Here is a 26,084-nt window from a genome sequence, read left to right as displayed (position 1 = left end):
AACTCTCCGGTTCCCCGAGGGCTGCTGTCGCTTGTGTCTTGTACGGCTCTCACTAAATCCTTGGTGTTTCGAGTCTGACGTCATCACCCAAACGTGTTTTTTCATCAATTTTAACAATCATAGGCAGTTTAGATGGTTAGGGTTAGGGTAAAGGTTTCGTAAGACTTGAAACACCAAAGATTTAGTCAAAACCAACAAGCCACGCCCACGGATCTGACTCGAAAGTACCGTCCCCAGATTAGGGTTAGGGTTAGGGTAAAGGTTTCGTAAGACTTGAAACACCAAAGATTTAGTCAAAACCAACAAGCCACGCCCACGGATCTGACTCGAAAGTACCGTCCCCAGAAGACAGATTAAGCGGCAGACAGGCAGCTTGAAACGGAGCTCTGAATACACCGTATTTCACTTACACACAGAAACAAGATTGTATAGTGTTGTTTATAGCTGATGTCAGTAAGCACGGTATTTAGGGCACAGACCAAAGAAACGACGCGCTGTCACTTTAAGCCGAACCAACCCAAATAGACGAGAACGATGTAAGTGGTCGCTTTTGATCATAGGAACTTCGGCCTGCGTGCGTGTGCGCGAGTGAAACCCGCCACAGCTCAAGTACAGAAGCTTGTGTCATTTTACAAACGTCCTCTGCTTATACTTTCACATATACAGTATGATCATTAATCGTTTTAACCGCGGTTTACTTCCCACCGCTGCCTCGATTTTAACATGGCTGCGTATCAAATCTGTAACATGCTCATCCTCCCCGTTATACGTGTTGTGTGAAATCTCCCCGTACCGGGGCTATTTTTAAATTGCAGGGTTATTAAAATAATGGGCGGGAAACTATAGAGATCCGATCACATTATCCAGATGTGGAAGCCACTTGATGACAAGTGTAAACGCGCTGTGTCCTGATTGTCTGAAGATCCGATCTGCTTCTTCGGATCACCGAGATCGCATGTTAATGCCAAATATAAACGCACCCATTGTTACTGACTGGACATATGAGCAGGGGCGCAACTGCACATTTTCTGAGGGGTATGCGAGATCAGTATTGGCGCCCCCCATCGGCCACCCCAATATAGAAAAACACACAACAAATAAAAAATCCGCAGACAAATTGTATATTACCTTTGAAGTCATTATATTTTACATCATGTGAAGGTGACAATCAGATTTGCATCTATAACAGAAGCATAAAGGTTTCCTTTTACAGAAACACTTTTCCAACTGCTTCACAGTGTAACAGATACACAATTCTGAAAAGATAAATAACAATCTGAACAATAATGAAACAAAGGAGCAAAAAGTAGTAAAAGTACATAATGTTTATGTTCAGACATACACAATAAATTAGGGCAGAAACTAACGATTATTTTAATACCCGTATAATTGGACGATTGTTTTTTTGATTAATCGGATAACAGGCTAAACAGTTTTTAAATTGATGTTTTGCTTATAATAACTAAATAAGACTTCAAATAAGACTATGTATTGTATTCTTTGAGTTTCACTTATGTAGTCTAGAATTTTGACATTTAAAACTTTTAACAAAAAAACTTGTCAAGTTTTAAACATTAAGTTTAAGTTCATTTAAATATCCCAAATATAAGTAACAATCGAGTTGTAGCCCATTAGAGATGTGCTGATGAGGAAATAAACTTATTTTGATCTTTAAAGTTATACATTTAGATTATTCCCTTTCCTTCAACAAATAGTATTATTAAAATTATTTATTATTATCAGAATAAGACGAATAAGACGTATCACATGATGTACTCGCTTTGTATTTTTTTGTTCTTTTCCCACTTAGGCCTACTTTAAAACGAATGCTTAGTTTGTGGTTCATTAATATTTAATAAAAACTCAACAATAAAGTTAACCTATGTTAAACATACCTTTACTGTGCATTTATAATTAAAATATTATTGAAAAACGAAATAAGATGGATAAAAGATAACGCAAATAAATACAAAATCTTTGGATTTTCCCCTTGCTTTAAGCATTTTTAGTTTGTGGTTCACATTTTATGAAAACATAATTAAAGTAAAACAAAGACAGACACACTTACATTGAACGCTCAAATTATTTTTATTATCTAACGTTCTTTTGCGCTCTTGTCTCTGTCATCCTGTCAATCATTGCGCTGTTTCAGTGACCACACGCAATATCTCTGGTGCTCTGTGCTGCGCGCTGGTTGCATAAGACGCAACTGCTCGCGTTATGTGAAGGACACGGACCGGACGTTCAAACTGCACAGCTCGCGTCGTCATATGGGGAAAACGCGTCCGACGATTAATGAAGAACCTACGGAGCCCGTCTGGTCACCCCTCGGAGAAAAAAAAACAAGACCCTCAAATCCGTGGCCACAGTTTTGTAATTCGTTCCCTCATTTTAAAACTCCGTGCTCTCGGATTAATAAACTGTACCCACGAGTTTACAATCCGTGCTCTCGGTTTCGTAAACCGTCCCCTCAGTTTTTGAAATCTGTACCCACGAATTCATAATCTGTGCCCACGCTTTCGCAATCCGTTCGCACAGTTTTGCAAACTGTAGCCTACTCGCGGAATTGAAGCCTCGTCTGTCAACAGAACAAGCACAGGAACATTAACGAATATTGTATACTGTTTTATTTTAGATTATATTATAAATTGTCTTAATGTGTTTACACACGAGCGCGTGGCGCATATCAAGCGTGCATTCATTGCCGCGTTTCACTGGCATAAAGTTGGTTTGACATTAAACTTTCGATATTCGTGAATTTAGGGACCGTCTCTAAAGTTACATACACATTCAAATACATGTTTCCAACTTCAATGGCATTTAAAGGGAATGATTTATACCCACAAGACTAACTGTAGTGTTCATGTGTGTGTCAGATATAATGCACACCTTTTAGATTATTTATATTTATTATAATAAACCGTTAAATCAAATGCAAATATTCCTATGTGTTTCACTGCTGTATGGGCTCATACATAAATATACAAATTTTAAAGCTCAATGGCATTTAAAGGGAATGACTTCCCTGACTAACTGTAAAGTGTTCATGTGTGTGTCAGATAGAATGCACACCTTTTAGATTATTGATATGTATTAAAATAAACCGTCAAATCACATGCAAACATTCCTATGTGTATAATGGTCTCATACACAAATATACCATTATTTAAAGCTCAATATACGTATAGGAATATGTGCATATTATTTGATGGTTTATTTTAATACTCTATATATAAAAGTTGTGCATAATAGCTGACACACACATGAACACTGTACAGCTAGTTTTGTGGCTATAAATCTTTCCTTTTAAATGCTTCTGAAGTTGGAAAAAAGTATTTTAATGTGAATGTAACTTTAGAGACGGTCCCTAAATTCACGAATATCGAAAGTTTAATGTCAAACCAAGTTTATGCCAGTGAAACGCGGCAATGAACGCATGCTTTATATGCGCCACGGGCTCGTGTGTAAACACATTAAGACCATTTATAATGTAATCTAAAATAAAACAGTATACAATATTCGTTAATGTTGCTGTAGGAGCTTGTTCTGTTGACAGACAGAGGCTTAAATTCTGCGAGTAGGATACAGTTTGCAAAACTGTGGAACGGATTGCGAAGGCGTGGGCACAGATTATGAATTCGTGGGTATAGATTTCAAAAACTGAGGGGACGGTTTATAAAACCGAGAGCACGGATTGGAAACTCGTGGGTACAGTTTATTAATCCGAGAGCACAGATTTTTAAACTGAGGGAACGAATTACAAAACTGTGGCCACGGATTTGCGGGTCTTGTTTTCTTTTCTCCGAGGGGTGACCAGACGGGCTCCGTAAGAACCCGATAATGCGTGATAGTGGGAGACTTAACAGCTTTAACAACCGTCTCAGACTCTCCCGAATGTAATTATAAAGCTCCTTCACAAACATAGATTTATTTTATAAGCGCCAAAGATGTAGGCCTAGAGGTGACCTGCTATTGTATTATAATATGAACCACCTCTCAGGCAACGTTAAATAACTTGTTTTTTACTTGTCAATTTACTTTTCATTTTCATGTTCTGCGCTTTGGGAAGTTTCTTTGCTCGATCCATTTGGTCATTTGACTGTGAAAGAGTGATTGGTTGACATAATAACTTGATTAAATAAATGATATATTTATTGAACTCGTTTAAAATGCTAGACAAAAGTGAAACTAAAACGTTTTTGATAATGACTTTTTCGTTATATTTTTATAACGTTTTATTTAAAAAAACGTTAAATAATATTTTGGCACAATGGCGCCCCCTCTTGTGCGGCGCCCCTATGCACCGCATATACTGCATACCCCATTTTTGCACCCCTGCATATGAGTATAAACATTTGTCTGTAATGCTTATGTCTGACAACAGAAACATAAAATATGTAAATTACTTGATATGTAAACGACAACAGCTTTATTGGGCATTCAGTTGTTGTTATGTATTTCCGCTGTTATTTTGGACTTTCCTGTTCTGTGCCATGTGTTGTAGTCCTTTGTGGTTTTTCTCTGGTTTATTAGTCTTCCCCAGGTGTGGCTTGTCATCTTGTTAAATTCTCTGTATTTAAGCCCTTGTGTTTCAATTGTCTGTTGTGAGTTGTATGAGGTTGTTTTGTGTTAACAGTATGTCTTTTGTGGATTACCCTGTTGTTTTGTTACTTTGTTTTATTTCATTAAAAATCTTTACTGCACATGGATCTGCTTCTTGCCTGGATTATTCATTGTTACAGAACGACTCACCATTATGGATCCAGTAGTTGCCCTTGTCCGCCTTCGCCAAGGATCTCTCACCCTCGAGGACCACATTAAGGTTTTTTCGGACGTTGCAAACACCTCCAAGCTCCCAGATTTTATGCTGATTGATTTCTTTTGTTATGGACTCAGTGACTTTTACAAACATAAACGCATCCATGATGGTCCTCGAGGGTCGCTTTGTGAAATTTTAGACTTTGCCCTTTCATGGGCGGGGTTCTCCTTCACCGTTGGCAAGGTGGAGGAGGAGGAGGCTCCACCTAAACATATTTTGAGAGGGGGCAGTTGTCCTCAGGCTCTGCTGGCCAAGGAGCCAGGCCAAGCACGGCAGCCTGCATGCTCCACATTAATGGTGGCCATCCCGGTCATCACGGCTGCCTCACCAGAGCCCGCTCGCAAGATGGCCGCCAGTCCAGTGCCCACTCGTAAGATGGCCGCTACTGAGCTCCCTGCCTCGTCCAAGATGGCCGCCTCTGAACTCCCTGCCTCGTCCAAGATGGCCACCTCTGAGCTCTTAAGAGGGGGGCTCTGTTATGTTTCCCCTGTTATTTTGGATTTGTTACTTCTTGTTCTGTGCCATGTGTTGTAGGTTTTCTGGTTTATTAGTCTTCCCCAGGTGTCCTGTCATCTTAAGTTCTCTGTATTTAAGCTCTTGTGTTTCAGTTGTCTGAGCCATTGTTCGTGGTTGTTTTATGTTAGCGTTCTGTCTTTTGTGGATTACCCTGTCTTTTGTTACTTTGCTTTATTTCATTAAAAAATCTTTACTGCACGTGGATCCGCTTCCTGCCTGGATTATTCACTGTTAAGGTTGTATGAAAATAAAAAAATCAGAGTAAACCCAAGTATGACACGATGACCTCACGAATATGCTAATTAGCACGTCACGTTATAATAATAACAGATTATGACAGAATTTTTATAATCCTGTCAATCTAAATGACGGACAATGAGACAGTCTAGTGCAACCTCTGTACACCCTTTTAATGAAATGTCTCATACATCCTTAATGAACTTTTATTATATAAAATGTATTATTAACTATTGTGATAAAGCAGTGCATGAGCAAAATATAACCCAGACCAAGTAGGGCTGGGCTTCAGATACAAGGCCAAGTAAGCACAGCAGCGTCTCTACTTCCTTCTCAAACTGAGAAGAGCCATAGCCTCTGCCGCCATCATGTGCATCTTCTACAGAGGCACCATTGAGAGCATGCTGACTAGCTGCATCACTGTGTGGTATGGCGCCTGCAACGCGACCTGCCGCAAGACACTCCAACATATAGTGCGAGCAGCTGAGAAGATCATTGGTGTCTCTCTCAACCCCCCTAGGACATATATATACAGGTGCTGGTCATATAATTAGAATATCATCAAAAAGTTGATTTATTTCACTAATTCCATTCAAAAAGTGAAACTTGTATATTATATTCATTCATTACACACAGACTGATATATTTCAAATGTTTATTTCTTTTAATTTGATGATTATAACTGACAGCTAATGAAAATCCCAAATTCAGTATCAGACAATTAGAATATTACTTAAGACCAATACAAAGAAAGGATTTTTAGAAATCTTGGCCAACTGAAAAGTATGAACATGAAAAGTATGAGCATGTACAGCACTCAATACTTAGTTGGGGCTCCTTTTTAATACATTTTTATTCTGTGTTAGTGTTATCTGTATGCACCAAGGGTCTGAGAGTATAACGCAATTTCAATCCTCTATATGTAAAGTATGTACCGTATATGTGGCAGAGTTGACAATAAAGCAGACTTTGACTTTTTTTTACTTTGACATAAACACACTGTTTTATGAATGTTTATTATTGTTTCCTATGATAAAAGTGCCAGCATTTTTTAAGTTTTTATCTAGATAATCTGGCCCTTTAAAAGAAAGAGCATTTACTTTAGCCCTTTCTTGCACTCCTTTTGTGCTTTTCTCAATGACATATATTCACATTAAAATGTGCTCCTTGAATGAAGTCTTTGATATATCTATTTATCTATTTGATAAAACTTTGTGAAAGATGCATACATCCTCCATTGTGTTGCAAACAGCATCACACATGATGACCCTCAATAGGCACGAATGTGATTGAATAGAGGTGATTTTATCCAGACATATATCAGCACTCTATGCAGCTGGCTCGCAGCTGCTCCTTCAATCTTGATAACTTCACAACTCCCATTAATATTCAGCTGTCCCACTCAGGAAGATAACTGTGCCTTATCAGGCATGGAGAAGTGACAGCACTTGTAGCTTTCAAAATGTAGATGGAATAACAGCTTAAAAAGTATAGTCAGCTAGGTTATTCCTAGAGAGAGCCTGTGTGGCCCAACTTTAACTTAAAAATGACACAAGGTTGGCATGTTGTTATTCACATCTCCAGGAGATCCATTAGCTCCAGCTACTGAATTGTCATCACTGTCAGATGCAAAATAAGACAGTTGACATATTTTGCATTTCACACACGTATTAAAATGCTATAGCCATATAGTTTGTCTGTTGTTGCTACAGTAGCTACTAAAATGAATAAAATTCAAGCAATCCAAGCAATTACTTTAATATTTGGATAAGGGAGTTCTTAATGGTTGTTACAAAGAAATTAATATTGGTTTGAAATTAAAAGACACTTAAAGCAGGTAAAACCTGAAGGAGGAACTTCAAGATCAAGGCTGACTTTAATATTCCCTGATTTTATAGACAAATATACTGTATGTTTTCACAAATATCTAATGGTGTCATGCAGGATATCTTCAGAAGAAAAATTCCCCCCCAAGTACATATCAGACATCTCAAAAAACCTTTCAACGAATTTAAGATGTTGACGTGGTTTACAGGGGAAGCAAAGTAAGTGATGCAAAAGTGCAAACAGCCTCTAGCAACAAAAGCTAGTGGTGGGTCTTCTGATGTGTCCGTAGCTGTAGATGTGCAAGATCAAAGGTGTTGTAATACGCAGTGTATTAATTCTGAAAACATTTCAAACTTCATGTGGATGATTTACTACATAAACAAACTGGACGTTTGCAGTGCCAAACAATTGAATAAGAGTACAGTACATATAGTGCATTTTCAGTTTACCTACCTGTAAGTAAGGTAAGATCTTACACAGGGTCTTTCCAAAGAACCAGGTTTCTGTAATGTCCACCACAAGACTTGCAGGAAGACATGTGATTGTCACCAGGATGTCAGCAAAGGACAAGTTCACAATGAAGTAGTTGGTCACTGTGTGCATGTGATGATTTTTCCAAACTGCAAAACAAACTGAAAAGAAGGATGCCTTGAACAACAGCCCATCAGTAACTACAGCTGAAGCTATATTGATGCCACGGCATTAAATCTCATGTACTTCAGAAGACACTAGAAGACTATGATGGGATGTGACTGAACGAACTAATCTGCATATCATCAAAGACTGCAGCTTTACATGTTGTTTTAGCAGTTGAAGAGCAATTGTTATTCAAACACTATTGGCCAGATTTACTAAACAGGGCAATTTCAAAAAAGCGCTGATGGGAGTGGACATTTCTGCAGGTGATTTACTAACAAGGTGCACTTAAAAAAACACAGGTGCAATATCTCATATCCATAATGACCAACGCAATCTACTAAGAGCAGCGCAGATTAGCACGTATTTTAGGACAGGATTCTTTTGAGTGTTAAAGGGATAGTTATAAGGATAGAAAATTATGTCATCATTTACTACCCTCAGATTGTTCCAAAAGGGTAACAACCCGTCCCGCTTTGCCGAATGCCACACACAGCATTTTCACCCCTTGTCCAGCATATGTCACATATTGAGAAAATGTCCCACATTTTCAGCAGTCTGTGGGTTTTTAGTTGTCAAAAGCAGCAACCAGGTGAACACCAGTTTCCAATGACCCCATACAAACGCAACAATTTTTTAAAGCCTGACGTTTATCCAATGGTCATCGAGAGAAGCTGTGACGTCAGTTAATCAAACTGATCCCTCCCATGTCAACTTGCAGGATAAGTGACTAAAACATTGTAAACTTTGTGGCTTTAAAACTGTGTTCATAGGTTGTGGTTGACGTATAAAAACTAGATAAAACTAGAAAAGTATTTTCAAAACTACTACACAATAATTACATTTACTTACATTCAAGCTACCAATAAAAAGTTACTTGATTTAACGTTACTGCATCTAACGAGGAAGTGCAATAAAGCATCTTACTATAAGACTGTCCAAAACGTCCCTTTAATTAAATTTAAATTAAATTTCTTTTGCCATTTTTCTGAGCAAAGTCTTTCATAATTTCCTTCTATTGCGCACTGGCTTTCAATGCTGAGAATGGCAAGTTTAGAAAGTCTTAACGTTATTTAGTTTTACACTGCGTTCCAAATTATTATGCAAATTGGATTTAAGTGTCGTAAACATTTAATTTTATATTGTTCAATTAAACTTATGGATGGTATTGTGTCTCAGTGCTCTTTGGATCACTGAAATCAATCTCAGACACCTGTGATAAGTAGTTTGCCAGGTGAGCCCAATTAAAGGAAAACTACTTAAGAAGGACGTTCCACATTATTAAGCAGGCCACAGGTTTCAAGCAATATGGGAAAGAAAAAGGATCTGTCTGCTGCCGAAAAGCGTCAAATAGTGCAATGTTTTGGACAAGGTATGAAAACATTAGATATTTCACGAAAACTTAAGCGAGATCATCGTACTGTGAAGAGATTTGTGGCTGATTCAGAGCACAGAAGGGTTCGTGCAGATAAAGGCAGAATGAGGAAGGTTTCTTCCAGACAAATTCATCGGATTAAGAGAGCAGCTGCAAAAATGCCATTGCAAAGCAGCAAACAGGTATTTGAAGCTGCTGGTGCCTCGGGAGTCCCGAAAACCTCAAGGTGTAGGATCCTCCAGATGCTTGCAGTTGTGCATAAACCTACTATTCGGCCACCCCTAACCAATGCTCACAAGCAGAAACGGTTGCAGTGGGCCCACACATACATGAAGACTAATTTTCAAACAGTCTTGTTTACTGATGAGTGCCGTGCAACCCTGGATGGTCCAGATGGATGGAGTAGTGGATGGTTGGTGGATGGCCACCATGTCCCAACAAGGCTGCGACGTCAGCAAGGAGGTGGCGGAGTCATGTTTTGGGCTGGAATCATGGGGAGACAGCTGGTGGGCCCCTTTAGGGTCCCTGAAGGTGTGAAAATGAACTCTGCAAGGTATGTAGAGTTTCTGACTGAGCACTTTCTTCCATGGTACAAAAAGAAGAACCATGCCTTCCGTAGCAAAATCATCTTCATGCATGACAATGCACCATCTCATGCTGCAAAGAATACCTCTGTGTCATTGGCTGCTATGGGCATAAAAGGAGAGAAACTCATGGTGTGGCCACCATCCTCCCCTGACCTCAACCCTATTGAGAACCTTTGGAGCATCCTCAAGCGAAAGATCTATGATGGTGGGAGGCAGTTAGCATCAAAACAGCAGCTCTGGGAGGCTATTCTGACATCCTGCAAAGAAATTCAATCAGAAACTATCCAAAAACTCACAAGTTCAATGGATGCAAGAATTGTGAAGGTGATATCAAAGAAGGGGTCCTATGTTAACATGTAACTTGCCCTGTTAGGATGTTTTTGATTGAAATAGCTTTTGATTTCAGTAAATATGACCTCCTAATGCTGCAAATTCAACAAATGACCATTTTCAGTTTTTTACAACCTATGAAATGTTTTCAAACTCTGTTGTGCATAATAATTTGGAACAGTGCATTTTGAGTTTTTCATTTTTTAAATAAATACTGTTGTCAGTGGGAGGTTTGTTCAATAAAATTCCAAATGTACCCTAACTGTTGATTACTTGAAAATTATACTGACTGTCATTTGCATCGACAAATTAGGAAAACCAGAGAAAGATATCATTTGCATAATAATTTGGAACGCAGTGTAATTTAGAAAACGTCATCTCGCCACTTGCCATGGTGACAGGGAAGTTTCAGAGCATAGCCACATCTCTGACACTAAGTCACCGTTTTGGAGATATTTAGAGACATTAGTTCCCTTTCTGTCAGTCTCTCGACGTTGTGTCGAACCGACAGAATGGGGTTTGTCTTGAGAACCTATCATCTTCTGAGTATTTAGAAAAGGCCAATGAAAATTGGCGAATGAAATTTGCATGCCGGACTCCTTCATTCAAATGAGCAGGCGTGCTCATTCATTCACCTTTTGTTCTTCAGAGCCTACGCATCTGATGAGCTTCTCTACGATCTTTGGTGATCATTTTTCTGCTGGAATCTACGACGTGGACAGCGGACGGTCCCTTCCTGCAGTGACTCTCCCCTGGGCGTCTCGGCAGTTGCGGAGGTGTTCGAGCAAATTTCTTTTCTAAAAGAGCAAATTTCTCCAGCGTGGCATGTCCCGCTGTTCTCATTGGTGCAACACACTCATCGAGGAGGGGGACTGACACGATGCCTGCTTCCAGTACGCTGGGGCAGACGTTGTGGATACGTCCTGCCCGCACTGCGGGCAGTGATGATTCAGACGTTGCGTCACGGGTGACTGTGTTCCCACAGGACTCAGCCACCACCTCGTTTGCTCCCTGTTCCGTGGCGGCAGGACTACAGCCCTGCCGTCCGCTACGGCAAGCAGCGAGGGTGATATGAGGATTACTGTGAGCGATAATCCGCCAGCCACGGCTCACGGACCGTTCACACCTCGTCTCGCTCATCTGACCGTTCCCCAGGAGACAGTCCGCCGTCTTATTCCTCAATCACGTATTCGGACACAATGCGTGATGATGAGATGTCTCTTGCAGCATCGGGGGGTGACGTACTGCCATCCGACTCCGACGATTCCTCGGGCTCCCTCCCTCGGGGGGAATGTCGAAATGTCAGCCATGCTTTCCCGGGCCGCCGTGAGTGTTGGTTTGCAGTGCCCGCACTGCCTCTCCCGGCGCTCGTGGCTGGCTACATGGCGCCTCGGGTTTGAGCACGGCTCCAAGCCGTGCCCGCCCCCAGTGCCGTGTTTACCGGAAGTGCATGAGGAACTTAGTAAGACCTGGAACGCCCCCTTTCCGGCACGTTTCACGTCAAACGGTCACCCTCTCTTCCCTCGAGGTTGAGACAGCTGGAGGATACGTCGTTGTCCCCCAGGTGGAGTATGCTGCCGCGGTGCACTCGTGCCCGTAGGCGGCGGCCACCTGGGGGTGGCTCGACCTAGACTCCCGTCCAAAGCATGTGGGGTCTCGGCATCTCTGGTGTCGAGAGCTTACATTGCGGCGGACCAAGCTGCCTCCTCTCTCCACGCTATGGCTCCTGCCAGGCTAGGGCGTTGAGAGAGCTTCACGAGGGTAAGACCGACCCAGCGCTCATGCAGGAACTCCGCGCCGCCACCGACCTCGCTCTACAGGCGACCAAGGTGACCACACGGGCCCTGGGTCGGACGATGTCCACACTTGTGGTCCATGAGACACTCCTCTGGCCGATCCTTGCGCAGATGAGTAACGCCGAGAAGGTCCGCTTTCTCGACGCACCCGTCTCGCAAGTGGGGGCTGGTTGGTGTTACTGTCGAGCCGCAGCGGCCCCGCTCACCCCCCGCCCGACGGGGGGCGCGAGACCCGCACGCGGCCTCCCCCGGAGGGATCTCGACAGTAAAGAAGCAGTCCTCCGTGCCGCGACTCGACCGCCTCGGCCGTCGAGTCCCGTGCACTGTCTGCTTCCCAGCAGCCCTGGTCCTCTTCGACGCCCTCCAGCTCTGGCGCCCCCCACTCAGGCGGCCCCCCCTGGAGGAGACAGCGAAGAGGAGACCATCGCCCCATCAGCAGCGGCGGCGAAGCTGCCCTCATGGGAAGACCTCGGGGGATCGAGGCTACCATTGGGCCCGACCCCAGCCACATCGCTGGGAAGTCGGATAGGGACGGATCCTGCCCCGTCTCTCCATCTGCTGGCCCCCTCCGGGGGGCTAGCGCCCACTTACTCTCAAAAAAGGAGAGTTTCCTCTCTCTCTGGGTTACCACAGCCGCTCTCACCCTCTGCACGACGGTGAACGGCAAACTCGACGTTGCGTCATGGCGAAGCGCAATGTCGAGTATAAACACCAGCCCTCAGCACTCTCAGTCAGACAGTGCGTTGAGCTGCGCAGTCGCCAGGCAGGAAAAACAGCAGAGCCGATCTCCTCCCCGGGGGACCTCCCCCGGCAAGGAATCCGTACTGCTAGCCATCGAACCACCCCCCGGGGGGACGATGAAAAAGATCGTACCTTTAGTCCCCGTCTCATTTCTGGGAGCCTGTCCGGCTTCCCAGGCTGTCAGGCTGGCTAGGGAAGACGATCCGTCTCGGCTACGCGATCCAGTCGCCTCACGCCCGTCAAGTTTCAGGGCATCCGATATACCTCAGTCAGAGGCTAGGATGTTCCCGTACTTCGGGCCGAGGTCGCCACCCTTCTGGTGAAGGGAGTGATCGAGCCCGTCTCACCAGCCGAGATGTTCAACGGGTTTTACAGCCTGTACTTCATTGTCCCCAAGAAAGCCGGGGGGTTGCGCCCTATCTTGGGTCTGTGTGTTCTGAACAGGCACCTACACAATAGCTGCCTTTCAGGTTGATCACGCAGAAGCGCATTCTGACGTCCGTCAGGTGTCAGGACTGGTTCATGGCAATCGACCTGAAGGACGCGTACTTCATGTCTTGATCCTCCCTCGACATCGGCCGTTCCTACGGTTCGCGTTCGAGGGACGGGCATATCAGTACAGGGTCCTCCCCTTCGGTCTGTCCCTGTCTCCACGAGTCTTTACGAAGGTCGTGGAAGCCGCCCTCCTTCCCCTTAGGGAAGGAGGTGTGCGGGTACTAAACTATCTCGACGACTGGCTCAGCTTGGCGCACTCTTGAGATCTGTTGTGTACACACAGGGACCTGGTGCTCCAGCACCTAGATCGGTGGGGCTACAGGTCAACTGAGATAAGCAAGCTCTCCCCGATGCAGAGCGTCCTCTTTCTCGGTATGGAACTCGACTCTGTCCTCATGAGCGGCCCCGCTCACCCCGCGCAGGTGGCGCGAGACCTGCGACGAGGAAGCCCGCGCCCACGCGACCTCCCAGAGGCAGTGCGACTGACTACAGAGCGCGCCCGATCAGTGTTGAACTGCCTGAAGCTCTCAGACAGTCAGCGGTCCCCCTGAAACAATTTCAGAAGCTCCTGGGATACATGGCATCCTCGGCGGGGGTGGTCCCCCTCGGGTCTATGCACATACGACCGCTCCAACACTGGCTACAGAGTCAAGTTCCTTGGAGAGCGTGGCACACCGGCAGCAGGCGTATGGTCATCACGCTTTTCTGCCGACACACCCTAACCCCCTGATCTCCATGACCTTCTTGCGGACAGGGGTCCCCTTTGGGATGCCTCCCTGCAGGGTTGGGGTGCCGTGTGCAACGGGCAAGCAGTGTCGGGGTGGTGGACGGGCCCCCGCCTGCGTTGGCATTTCAACTGCCTAGAGTTGTTGGTTGTGCTACTTGCATTGAGGAGGCTACTACCTCTCATGCAGGGCAAGCACGTGCTGGTCCGGTCGGACAGCACAGCTGCTGTGGGGCATTCGCTCACGGCAGCTAACATGACTCGCCCGGCGCCTCCTCCTCTGGAGTCAGCAGGTGATTAGTTCCCTGCGAGCCACACACATCCCAGGCGTCCTGAACCAGACAGCCGATGTGCTCTCTCGTCAGTCGACGCCTCGCGGAGAGTGGCGACTCCATCCCCTTGCAGCCGGCTCATTTGGGAGAAGTTCGGCCAGGCACAGGTGGTCCTGTTGCCTCCCCGGACTCCACCCATTGTCCGCTTTGGTACTCCCTGTCGGAGGCAACCCTTGGCACGGATGCCCTTTGAGCCTCATTGCACAGGCCCTGTGCAAGGCCAGGGAAGAGGAGCATCAAGTGGTACTAGTTATGCCCCTTTTGGCCTAACCAGGACTTGGTTCTCGGAGCTAAGGCTCTGACAACAACTCCCCCTGGCCGCTTCCCCTGGCGAACTGCTTCCCCAGGGGAAGGGGCACGTTACGGCATCCCAGGCAGAACCTGGTCTCCATGTCTGGACGGGATGAGGAGATCCTGAGTGACCCACCCCCGTTCTGGTTGGGACGTCACTCAGGCTAGGGCTTCGGCCACTGGGCAGCTATACGCCCATAGGTGGTGCCTCTTCTCGTCCTGGTGCTCTTCTCGGCGAGAAGACCTGCGGAGTTGCTCAGTCGGGTACGAGCTGTCCCTTCCTCAAGAGAGACTGGGGAGTAACCTCTCCCCCTCCACTCTGGGAATGTATGTAGCAGCTATGGCCACTCATCATGACCCAAGTGCTGGGTAGCCTCTGGGACAGCACGACCTGGTCATTAGTTTCCTAAGGGGCGCGAGAGGGTGACCACCTTATCTGCGCTCCGTACCCTCTTGCGACCTAGGTGGCGGGCCTCAACTTTCTCAGTCTTGATAAAGACGGCTTTCCGCATGGCGCTCACCTCCAAGAGGGTAGGGGATCTGCAAGCACCCTCCGTGTCCACAGATTGCCTAGAACTCGGGGCCGGGATTCTCATGTTATCTTGAGACCCCGCCCCGGCTACGTGCCCAAAGTTCCCACCACTCTCCCGAGAGACCAGGTGGTGAACCTGCAGGTGCTCCCCACCGGGGAGGAAGACCCAACCTATCCGTGTTGTGTCCAGTACGCGCACGGCGCCTCTACTTGGACCGCACGCAGAGCCCAGAAGCTCTGAGCAGCTCTTTGTCTGTTTCGGAGGTCAGCAGAAGGGAGGGCTGTCTCCAAACAGAGGCTGGCGCACTGGATCGTGGATGCCCTCGTTAGGGCATACCGATCTCAATTCGCCTCTGCCCGTTGGGAGTGAGGCACACCCCTCATGGGCACTGTCTCAGGGCGCCTCTCTGGCAGACATCTGCAGAGCTGCGGGTTGGGCTATGCCCAGCAACTCCGTGAGGTTCTAATACCTACGCGAGGAACCGGTGTCAGCTCTCATCCTGGCAAGGTGTAGGGCGTTGGCCTGCGAAAGCCCTTCCCCCTTCTTTAGGGGGATCAGCGGCTATTACGCCTCCCGCTTTCCCCCACTGGGTAAAGAACAGGCATTTTATCCATCACTAGTACCTTCCTCGGGGCAGGCTGGGCAGAGCAGCCCTGCCCCCCTAGGCCGGGAAACAGTTGGGTTATCTCCCACATAGCTCTAACCGGACCTAGTGCTCCAGACGTGTTATCCCCCCCTCCGTGGGTTGTTCCGTCTGATGTATCCTCATGAATGGTTCCCACCTCGGCAACCCATGACCTCCCTAGGTGGACTCCCACCTTGCGGTTAACTCCTGCAGTCCGCACATTTTCCCATGAGTTCTCCTCTGATGGTGAGACCATGTGGTCTCTCCACTAATTCCTCCCTATGGTAGGTAGTGGTCTCTGCAGCGTTTTAACCCCCGGGGGGAATAATGCTTACCCAGTTGCCCTTACGGTGCCGGGCGGCTTCTCGCCATTTACAGAACTAGGCCTCCGCCCGTGACGGCCGGTGGCAGGGGCTTCCCAACTTTGTTGTAAAGCTCTTTGTTCCCCTTCCTCTAATTTCATAATTTCGCGTTAGCGTCTTCGTCTGACTCGCCCAGGCCAGTCAACGTTGCTCCACTTGAGATTGTGACGCGGCTCAGTGCTGTGGCATCTTATAGGAACCCCATTCTGTCGGTTTGACACAACGTCGAGAGACCGACAGAAAGGGAACGTCTTGGTTCCGGATGTAACCTTGGTTCCCTGATGGAGGGAACGAGACGTTGTGTCCCTCATGCCACAACACTGGCCACCCACCCCAGCAGTCGGGGGAGGATGCTTTAGGCTCCTCAGACCAAAGGTGAATGAATGAGCACGCCGGCTTCCCTCTTATACCCGGACATCCGGGGAGGAGTCCGGCATGCAAATTTCATTCGCCAATTTTCATTGGCCTTTTCTAAATACTCAGAAGATGATAGGTTCTCAAGACAAACCCCATTCTGTCGGTTCGACACAACGTCTCGTTCCCTCCATCAGGGAACCGAGGTTACATCCGTAACCAAGACGTTTTGAGAGGTTTTTAATTGGGAGTAAAGAACCTGCAAATGTCGCAACTGGGCAAAAAGAATCAAGCATTACAACGAGTAATAAATGCTCATATTGCATATGTGTGAGGGGGAAACGATCGCATCACGCTGTCAATCACTCTTTCCTACACCAAGTGAATCCTCTATCGTCTTTTATTGTTTCCTTCAAAGCATGAGATAAAAATACAAAATAGATTAAAAAAATACAAGTTATACAATCTACATCGTGAGTAAAATGAGCTTCTTGATGAGCTTCTTGAAGAGGTTTTGCTCATTAATGTATTTAAAGTTAAATTAATGTATTGTGAATCGTTATTGTTGTACTGTGGCAGACAGCATGTCGTGATTCTGTCTCATCAGAATCACGGCAGGATCCCTTGTTATATGTGGAGAGAAGCAGTTTTGGCTTTCCATATACTCCTTCTCTCCGGTGTCTCGTCATTGGCCCCGCCCCTCTCGTTCCCTTGTTAAGTTCTCCTTAGTGTTTGATCCCCGTCACCCTCCCTGTGTTATCATCCCTCGTTTGTATTTCCCTATATATTGACCTCGTGTCTCTTGTCTTGTGCTGATTCGTTTTGTATTCACTGCTGTTCCTAGTCCCCGTGAGTGTTGCATATTCATTGATCCTGTCTTCTTGTGTGTATTTAGTGTAGTCCTGTCTTAGCTTTATATAGTCTGTTTGAATACACTGTCCGCTTGTTTTGTCCCCCACGTGGGACGTTTTTGGTTTATATTTTTATGTATTGTTAGCTCTGTTCCCATTTTGTCTCCCCATCGTTTGTTTTCCGTCCACCGTTGTCTGCACCTGGGTCCTCATTTCCACGATCATGACACAGCGCTCTGCGCATTGGAATTCCTCTCTCTCTATGCGCTGCTTAAGTGTCACATGTCGCTGATATGATCCGCTCCTAGACTTGAAGGGGTTGAGGATCTAAATGCAGCTTTATTGAGAATAACAGGCAGTATGTCAGGGCAGCCAGCAAACAATCATAAACGAGGTCACAGGCGATGGTCGGGCAGGTAGCAGAAGTCCAAAAATCTAAACACAAGTAATCCAATAGAGAAATGCTCAGAAATGCAGTTGTAACACAAGATTTCGCACTGAATAACAGAATGGACCAGGTATAAAGACACTTAACAAGACACAGGTGAATACAATCATGGCTGATGAGTCTGGGTGAAGGGTTATGGGAAATGTAGTGTGTGTTGGCAGACCGGCTGATGAGGGGAGTACCCTATTGTGGACTTGAGAGGGCACTGCGGCTGGTGACTGTGACAGTCGCATAATTTTGCTTTGGGGCTATATCACGAAGCAAATTTTTATACCTTTACATTTGATTAAATAGTAGTAAGAACACTGTTAAAAACTAATAAGAGCTGTACTTTTCGAAATATTATTCTCAAGCAGAATCAAATCGAACAATGGCTCTAAAACTGTGACCCGAACCGAACCGTAGAATTGGTGTATCGTTACATCCCTAGTTGCTAGATTGCTGTAATATGTTTCTAGGGCGTGGCTTGATTGCTTTATGATGATCCTAAGTGACAGATTGGTTGCCTGCTGTAAGCAGCCATTTTTCTGAGTGTTTTGCCACTCAAGGGAACATTTTGGCGTGTTCACGTGGGAAATTGACGTCACGTGCATACCCTCTATAGGACACAGTCCAGTATGTGTTGTATGACTTTAAGTTAACGTTGATAAGTTGCACCTGATGTGATCAGCTGATGCAAGCTTGACTCATGTGACCAACCAGAACTGACGCTACACTTGATTCTATGGGATTCCCTTCCCCATTATAAGCCTATGGGGAATTTCGGGTGGCTCTTAAGCCCCAGGGCTTAGTCCCCATTATGAGGTTTTTACAGAGCCTGCCAGCCTCTTCAACTGTGGTAACCCACTTTTCTGTGAAATCCTCTCTCTGAGCTACAAAAATCTTCTGACGAACAAAAAAATTATTTACATACGTATTACCTGTCCCATTTGGTTTTGTTGGTTGGTGGTCACCCTATTCGAAACCTGTATAAATGTCTTTGTTCTGCTAAACACAAAGCAAGATATTTGGTAGAATGACAGTAACCAAACAGATCTCATCCCCCATTTACTCCCATTGTATTTATTTTCCCTGCTATGGCAGTAAATAGGGGATGAGATCTGTTTGGTTACTGACATTCTTCCAAATATCTTCCTTTGTGTTCTGCAAAAAAAGAAAATTATACAGGTCTGGAACAACCTGGGGTTGAGTAAATGATGACAGAATTGGTATTTTTGGGTGAACTATCCCTTTAAATAAAGCCACAAATACCAGTACAATGACGAGCACAAACCTTACTACAGTAAATCATGTTGCGTGATTTATTTAAATACTCTCCTCCCATAAAGTTTTTGTCTGAAGAGGAAACTCCTACAAATGCATATGCATTATAAGGTCAGTCGCAAAAACAGCTGTGTCCACGCCTTTTCAGTGATAATTTTCACTGCGTGTCAGAAGAGGCGTTTGTGCTTCCGCAAGCTGTTAGTAAATCTGGCCCTATGCACATTCTCATAAGTGGTTTGGTTAAATAGCATCTGTACTGCAAATTAATGTAAATATAGTGTAAATATAAGTCTGAGTGGTTCATGAATAAGGCATGAATTAGCCATGGATTACCAATCAACTCACCAATATTATATGAGATCAGTTGATTAATGTTGATTTTGTTTAGCATATTTATCGAAGAACTTAAAGAAACCATAAACTTAGAGGTCAATTAATTAATTAGTGTGTTACACACTATAGATAAATAACAATAGCTTGGTTCTTGAATCTGTTGTGAGGAGCTTGAGCAACCAGCAAAATGCACGCTGGCAACAAAAGGCTGCTTCAAAAGGTAAGGCAGCATTATTATGCTTATGCTTTTTAAGAGATCTTCTTCAGGCAAAAATCTTTTGGCAGCTTTGTCACAATAACATTTACATTGATGCATTTGGCACTCATATCCAAACATACTTGCAGTGCATTAAAAGTATACATGTCATTAGTATGTGTGTTCCTTGCGAAACAAACACACAACCGTTGCGCTGCTATTACAATGTTGCTTCAATAAGCCACAGGAGTGCACGCCATATGCATCATTTGCGGAGAAGGAAAACATGGACTGCTTAACCAAAAATGAGAAAAATCCACCTACTGTAGGTGGATGACACGAGTATGGTTGTGTATTAATAAAATTCATTCAATAACTATAACATCAGATACAAATTGTTTAGCCTGACAAAATGTATGTGCAAGTATAAAAAGCTCATAGAAAACACATGATTTCATTTCAGTCATGCTGCAGGATGTTGCATTAGCCAGCAGGCTGACAGGTCAGGTTTTAAATCAGAGTAATTTTCAGATAGCGATAATTTAGTTATAGGTGTGGCAATATTTTTCGTAAGTCAATTCAATTCACCACAACATATAAGGAGTGAATATTGATGATATTTACATTTACATATATTCATTTGGCAGACCCTTTTATCCAAAGTAGGAGAGCATTTAAATATTTTGTCAACACGCTAAACAGTACCGTTAGTACCGATATCTTATCAATAATAATTTAGTCAAATATTATAAGATGTTTTCTACTGGCTATGATTAGCGATGCAACAATGAGATTTCGTTGGAAAAAAGCAAACAGTTAGGACATACTTTGCTGAAAACCAAAACATATTTATTTTAAGTTAGCCACTGGAATGCCAGTTTCTTAAATTGGTCTCACTATAACAGGCTGTAACACATACTGTATTTATATTTTTCATGTGAAAATTTGCTTAATGTTATGATGACATCAAACGTGTTGACAACTATGATCTGCGTCCTTAGTGATAAAAATGTCTTTTGACTTTTCACAACCCCCTTTTTCACATAAGAAATTGTTTCTGTTTAAATATATAAAATGTTTGACTGAACAGCATCACAGCCACTGCACAAGGACAGGAGATCGATTTTTATTAAGGCACTAATAAGCAATTGTTTCTAAGAATGTGGGCTTTTATGCAAGACAAATACAATCTGAATGTGCAATCACAGAACATGAGTCTCGTTAACTGTTACGACCCTGGCTTTGTCTACAGTATATTTGAAGAGTTTGGTTCCAAAACTCCATTTTTTAAATATTTTTTGACTGTGCATTCCAATTAATATCAATCAAACTGGAGTTGGTTTGTTTTGATTTAAGCCATAACAACTCAGAAAATACAGCTATCTAACATAATAAAACACAATCAAAACATGATAACATAATAAAAAACATGATTTTTGAACATTTTTAAAAAGGGAGTTATCTCATTTTGGAACCAAACTCTTCATTTCATCATTACCCAGCATTTATATTACATCTACAGTAATTAAACCTGGACCTGTATGCATATACAGTATATGTATGTACAGTAAATGTAAATTAATGTATTTATATATTTCATTCTGTGTTATAATCTCCAAAAAACATTGGTTACATAATCTTTTGAAATACAAGCATACATATATAATTGCAGACCAGTTTCTCGCGTTCAAAGCCTTTCAGGGAATTGAAGATTATGTCCTACACACCAATAGTTTTGTTTGTCTTCTTTCATTATCAATGGCTTATGCAGTGACTCACACATGGATGATTGCTGTGCACACAGGCGTGTGCTTTCTAACATATAAAATGTGGCAATTTGATCATTCGTGGTCCTTCTCTCTTTTTGTTTCTTTGTAGAAAGCTCTATGGGAGATGTTTTCACACTTTTTTGTCAACGCAATTGGAAGACTGTAACCCGAAAATGAATGAAGACACAATGGATAAATCAGCCCAGAGGGAACAGTAAAAGATGTGGCGATGTAATGGCCTGTGGGAGTAGCTCTAAAGCCCCAGACAATAAAAGTGTTGGCACGGATTTGGCTGCCAACCTCCCTTATACCTGAAATAACATGGTCACAGATGGTCCTAAATGGTCACTGAATGTAAGACAGCAGGTGTTATGGACAACAATGCAATATAATTGTGAGAGTGTTTCACTCAAGTTGGGCATGTCACCCTCTTGCCCTCTTTCCCTTGTGTTTAGGGGATTTGGCACATAAAGATGGGCAGAGGCATCCTCACATTGATAGCTCTTTCCCTTTTTCTTGTTTCATGTCTTAATCACATGACCACATTGTGTTATCATATTCCATCATCTGATCGTTTGATGAAACCCCTTCAACACATCTATGGAGGAAAAATAAAGGCACTTGCACTTTCCAAAGCACTGCAATAGCTCTGTGAGAAAACTATACTACGTGTTGATTGCATATTTACATGATGACCCAGTGAGTGTGGTATAACCCTTTCAGGTTTATATAAAAAATAAATGAATGTGAGAATTTATCAATCATACACATCATTCAAGACCTGAGATTCTGAGGCTAATGTTTGAAACTCCCAAAAGCACCTGAGATTCATTAAAAAGATCTGCAGTATGAGCATGAGTCCAGTCTTTGCTAGTGATATTCCAAGTTATTAGTACTTTTAGTTGTATTATGTCCCTGGTGCAAAAAAATCCAATACTGCTCAAAATGCTATTTGTGTGTGTCTGTAAAAAAGGGCATTGACAGTTGTTGCCTTCAGTATGATTTATGAATTCTTTCACTACACTGAATAAAATCAACAGATACACAATTACAGCTGAATGCAAATTTTTATGTTCAAATGCCCAAAGCACAGTATATAAACAGTGTTAATTTAATATGAGTTAATTTTCATATGATTAGCACATTTACATTCCATGGTAAATTTTAACTTTTGAAACTTTTGTGCACAGTTGTACCTCTGTGAATTGTATTTAGCATTTGTGAAACGTTTTTTTTTATGAGAATATAATTTTATTTTACACATGTGAATTGTTTTTTGTGAATGTATATACGTTGTGCACATGAATTTGGTGTTATGCATGTGAAACTGGCTACATGTGTTTTACGCATGAATAATTAATGAGAATAAAATTGCTCCATAGTTGATGGCCTCAGATCTCAAAATGGTCCAAGGGTGAGGAAATTGACAACAAATCTTCATTTTTATGTGTACCAACTACTCTCTATGAACAGGCAATGAAACAATCACTGTATAATGAATGACTGTGCTGTGCTGAAAATCAGTTGTTTAATTGTTGCTAATTGTTGTTTGCCAGATATATAATAGCAGTAAAGCATTTTATCTTAAATTGTATTGGGTGTTCAATATTTGCGTATGAGCTTCAGATTAGTCATATGTCATGTGATTAGCTGCTGCTACAGTAGATGTCATTTAGTGCACTTGAAACTTGTGCAGGCCAATACATTTCACCAGCAAATTATGGCTGAAGCAAATATTTATTGTCTATTACTTGACAGAATGCACCAAAATGCATAAATTGAATGTAAAAATCACTAAAACTGTAGGGACTTAAATTGTGTGTGTGTCACCTTTTTCATCTCTTCCGAGTAGGTCTGTTATACAATAAACTTAAGTTTAATCACAGTCTATAGCAAAACCCAGTCTCATGGCAGTTCGTGGCTTGGCCACGAAATTTGTTATGTATTAATTCGTGTTCATGGACACGAATATCCCAATTTTTTCGTGTCAGTGAGCACAACCTTTTTTGAATGTCACTCAGCACGACTTTCTTTTCGTGTCACTCAGCAAGACTTTCAATAAACAGACTGCGTGTGTATTTACATTTATATATTTATAACATGATATCAAAAGAAGTCATACATATTTTAGGATGTGGCTAACCAACACCTTACTTCACCCCAAACCCTAAAATCACAGCCGCAAAGGCTAATTTAGCTAAACACGCAAGTTTCATGAAGTGGCAAAACAATGATAAATGGCTGCTCTAACCCCGCCCCTAAACCTAACGTCACAGGGGAAAAGTCAAATCATAACAAAACATACCAATGAGATCGTAGGAAATAGGAATCCACACGATTGAGCCACCTTGTAAAATAGGTATGAATGCCCATCAAATTGCGTTGATATATATTTATACACATGAAAGATACAGCGTATTAAAATACATTAGATTGAAAGTCGTGTTGGTGACACAAAAAAAAGTCGTTCTGACTGACACAAAAAAGGTGGCAAATTCGTGTCAGTAAACAAGAATTAATAGATTACAGTTCGTGACAATGTCATGAATTCCCGTGAGAGAGTGTTGCCATAGCCACAACGTGGAAAGCGCATCTGATATGCATTAAATATAGCAATAGCCTACATGATGTTGTGATCAAAGCTATGAAAATTTCTACAAAATCAGCTGACTGGCTGCTACACCTTTTCAACTTTTATTACACATGATTTATTTTCTTTTTACAGTATCACACTTTCTCAAGTGCCTTAGGTCACTATCTCTCATTACATAATCTCCTGCACAAGCCTGTCAATCAGCTTCCAAAGACTATAAACTGAAAATGCCTGCTCTGCTCGGCCCAGCTCTGCATGGCGACATTCTGTATTTGATGAATTTTACCTGACATGCTAATCAAAACACCATATAAAGATTTTTTTTCAACAGTTAATAACAACAATGGCATTCATACAGCAGGGGTTAACAGCATAACTGAGTAAACCTGTGAATGGTTTTAAATTCGACAGTGTTTGGCTTAATGTGCGCCTCACAGTCAAACCCTGGCTGAGCTTCTAAGCAAACAGGTTGCAATTACATGTGATGCCCCTAGTGGCACAGAAATGACACACTTCACGTTTAAAGGGAATAGCAAATGAAAAGAATTCCAACTGAAGTACAGTTTCAAAAGATCCATAATATTTCGGAATTAACCATCCTCTAATCCAGGATATCTAGATCATTGATGAGTTAAATTTGTATGTTTCTGAAAAAGTTGAATAATTTTGCATCACCCTCAGTGACATTTTAAAATAATAAATTCACAGTAGGCTGTTACTTGTTATCCGAAAGTTAACAATAGGGTTACAGTAAAGAAAACAACCCAATGGAGCACATGATTTGATTTGCCTGATGAAAAGATTAACCGCCAAACACGTTTTACATGCAGAGCAAAAATACAGATGTCGGCTGTGTTATAAATTTTGCAAATGGTCAAAAACATGCATGTGAGGGGGCTACTATAAAAATGTTTAACAGGGTCATGAACGGCATTTTGTGTTATATTTTATAATATTCTTTAAGGTTCGTTATTAATATTTCCATAATAAAACATAACTAATAATTTTAATCATGTTTGACTTCTTAATTCATTTAAATTAGATGCTTAGTTGGAAATACAGCGCTAATCTCTTTTAGCATTAATGCAGGCTATCTGGAGAAATCAGTTAAAACAACATTGTTTATTAACCATATTAACCATTGCACAATTACTGAAAATCCAGAACTGAACCAAAAACACAATCCTATTCAATGGGTTTAGCAGCAAACATAATGGAAAAATAAAAAATAAAAAAATTCTAACTTGCACGTGCAAACTTACCTAAGGTGTTTCCCACCAAAGATACAAGGAAGACAATAATATATCCTGCTATGAGCACCCATTCATACTGTTTAGGATGCAGGTATTCTCTCCAGATGTACTGCAGAAGTTCTTCATCTTCATCAATATGAGGATGTGTGGAGTTGAGATGCGGCGAGGATGATAGGCAGTCAGTACAGGCGGAATTAACGGAGGTCCCGGACATCTTCTCTGTCTGAGCATCGCGCATGAATGAGGCAGAGAGAAAGGGAGCGGGGGGGGGGGTGTGGTGAAACTGAGAGTCAGAAAGAGCCGTGACGCATTGTCAGCCTCAACGTATAACCAATTACTTACCAAGACTGAGGAGCTTTTTAAACCTGCAGACTCCATCAAGAGTCTTGTGAGGATGCTCTTTTTTTTCATGTGAAGGTGTTGTCACATCAAAGCGCTGACATAATTTTGTATTTGCATATAGCATTAAAAAAGCAAGGGATGTACACTGTAAAACCCGACAAGTTATGGTAACTCAAACCGTTTGAGGAAACCGATTGCCTTAAACCTTTTAAGTTTTAAAACTAATAAATATGAGTATTGTGAACTCATTTACTTTGAGTTGAAATTTATATTTTTCTCCAGCAGTCCTTACTTTATTTGAAGGACTCCACAGAATGTTGTTCCTGTAAATGTTAGCAACATGTAATGAACGGACGATTGCGCCTCTGGCTGAGCGTCAAAGCGTGGTAACCCACCCCCTAGTTTTAAAAGTTTCTATTGGTTTATCAACCAAGACAGACCTGTCTGTTATTAGGT

The 26,084-nt window shown here is 42.8% G+C and overlaps 1 protein-coding gene across 1 annotated transcript in view; it reads right to left on the bottom strand.

Annotated features, from left to right (window-relative positions):
- hcrtr2 (hypocretin (orexin) receptor 2) overlaps positions 1–25,500 on the bottom strand; it is a 96,160-nt gene extending 70,660 nt beyond the window's left edge. Inside the window, exons 1-2 of the mRNA XM_057341813.1 lie at positions 25,296–25,500; positions 7,853–8,031 (exon numbers count right to left, since the gene is read on the bottom strand). Coding sequence (XP_057197796.1) covers positions 7,853–8,031; positions 25,296–25,500 — 384 coding nt within the window. The remainder of the gene's footprint in view (positions 1–7,852; positions 8,032–25,295) is intronic.
- Between the last annotated feature and the right edge of the window lie 584 nt (positions 25,501–26,084).

The sequence above is a fragment of the Triplophysa rosa genome, linkage group LG9 (assembly GCF_024868665.1).
Source record: "Triplophysa rosa linkage group LG9, Trosa_1v2, whole genome shotgun sequence".
NCBI lineage: Eukaryota > Metazoa > Chordata > Actinopteri > Cypriniformes > Nemacheilidae > Triplophysa > Triplophysa rosa.
Note: the sequence above shows the minus strand (reverse complement) of the source record. Positions and strands in the feature narration are given on the sequence as shown.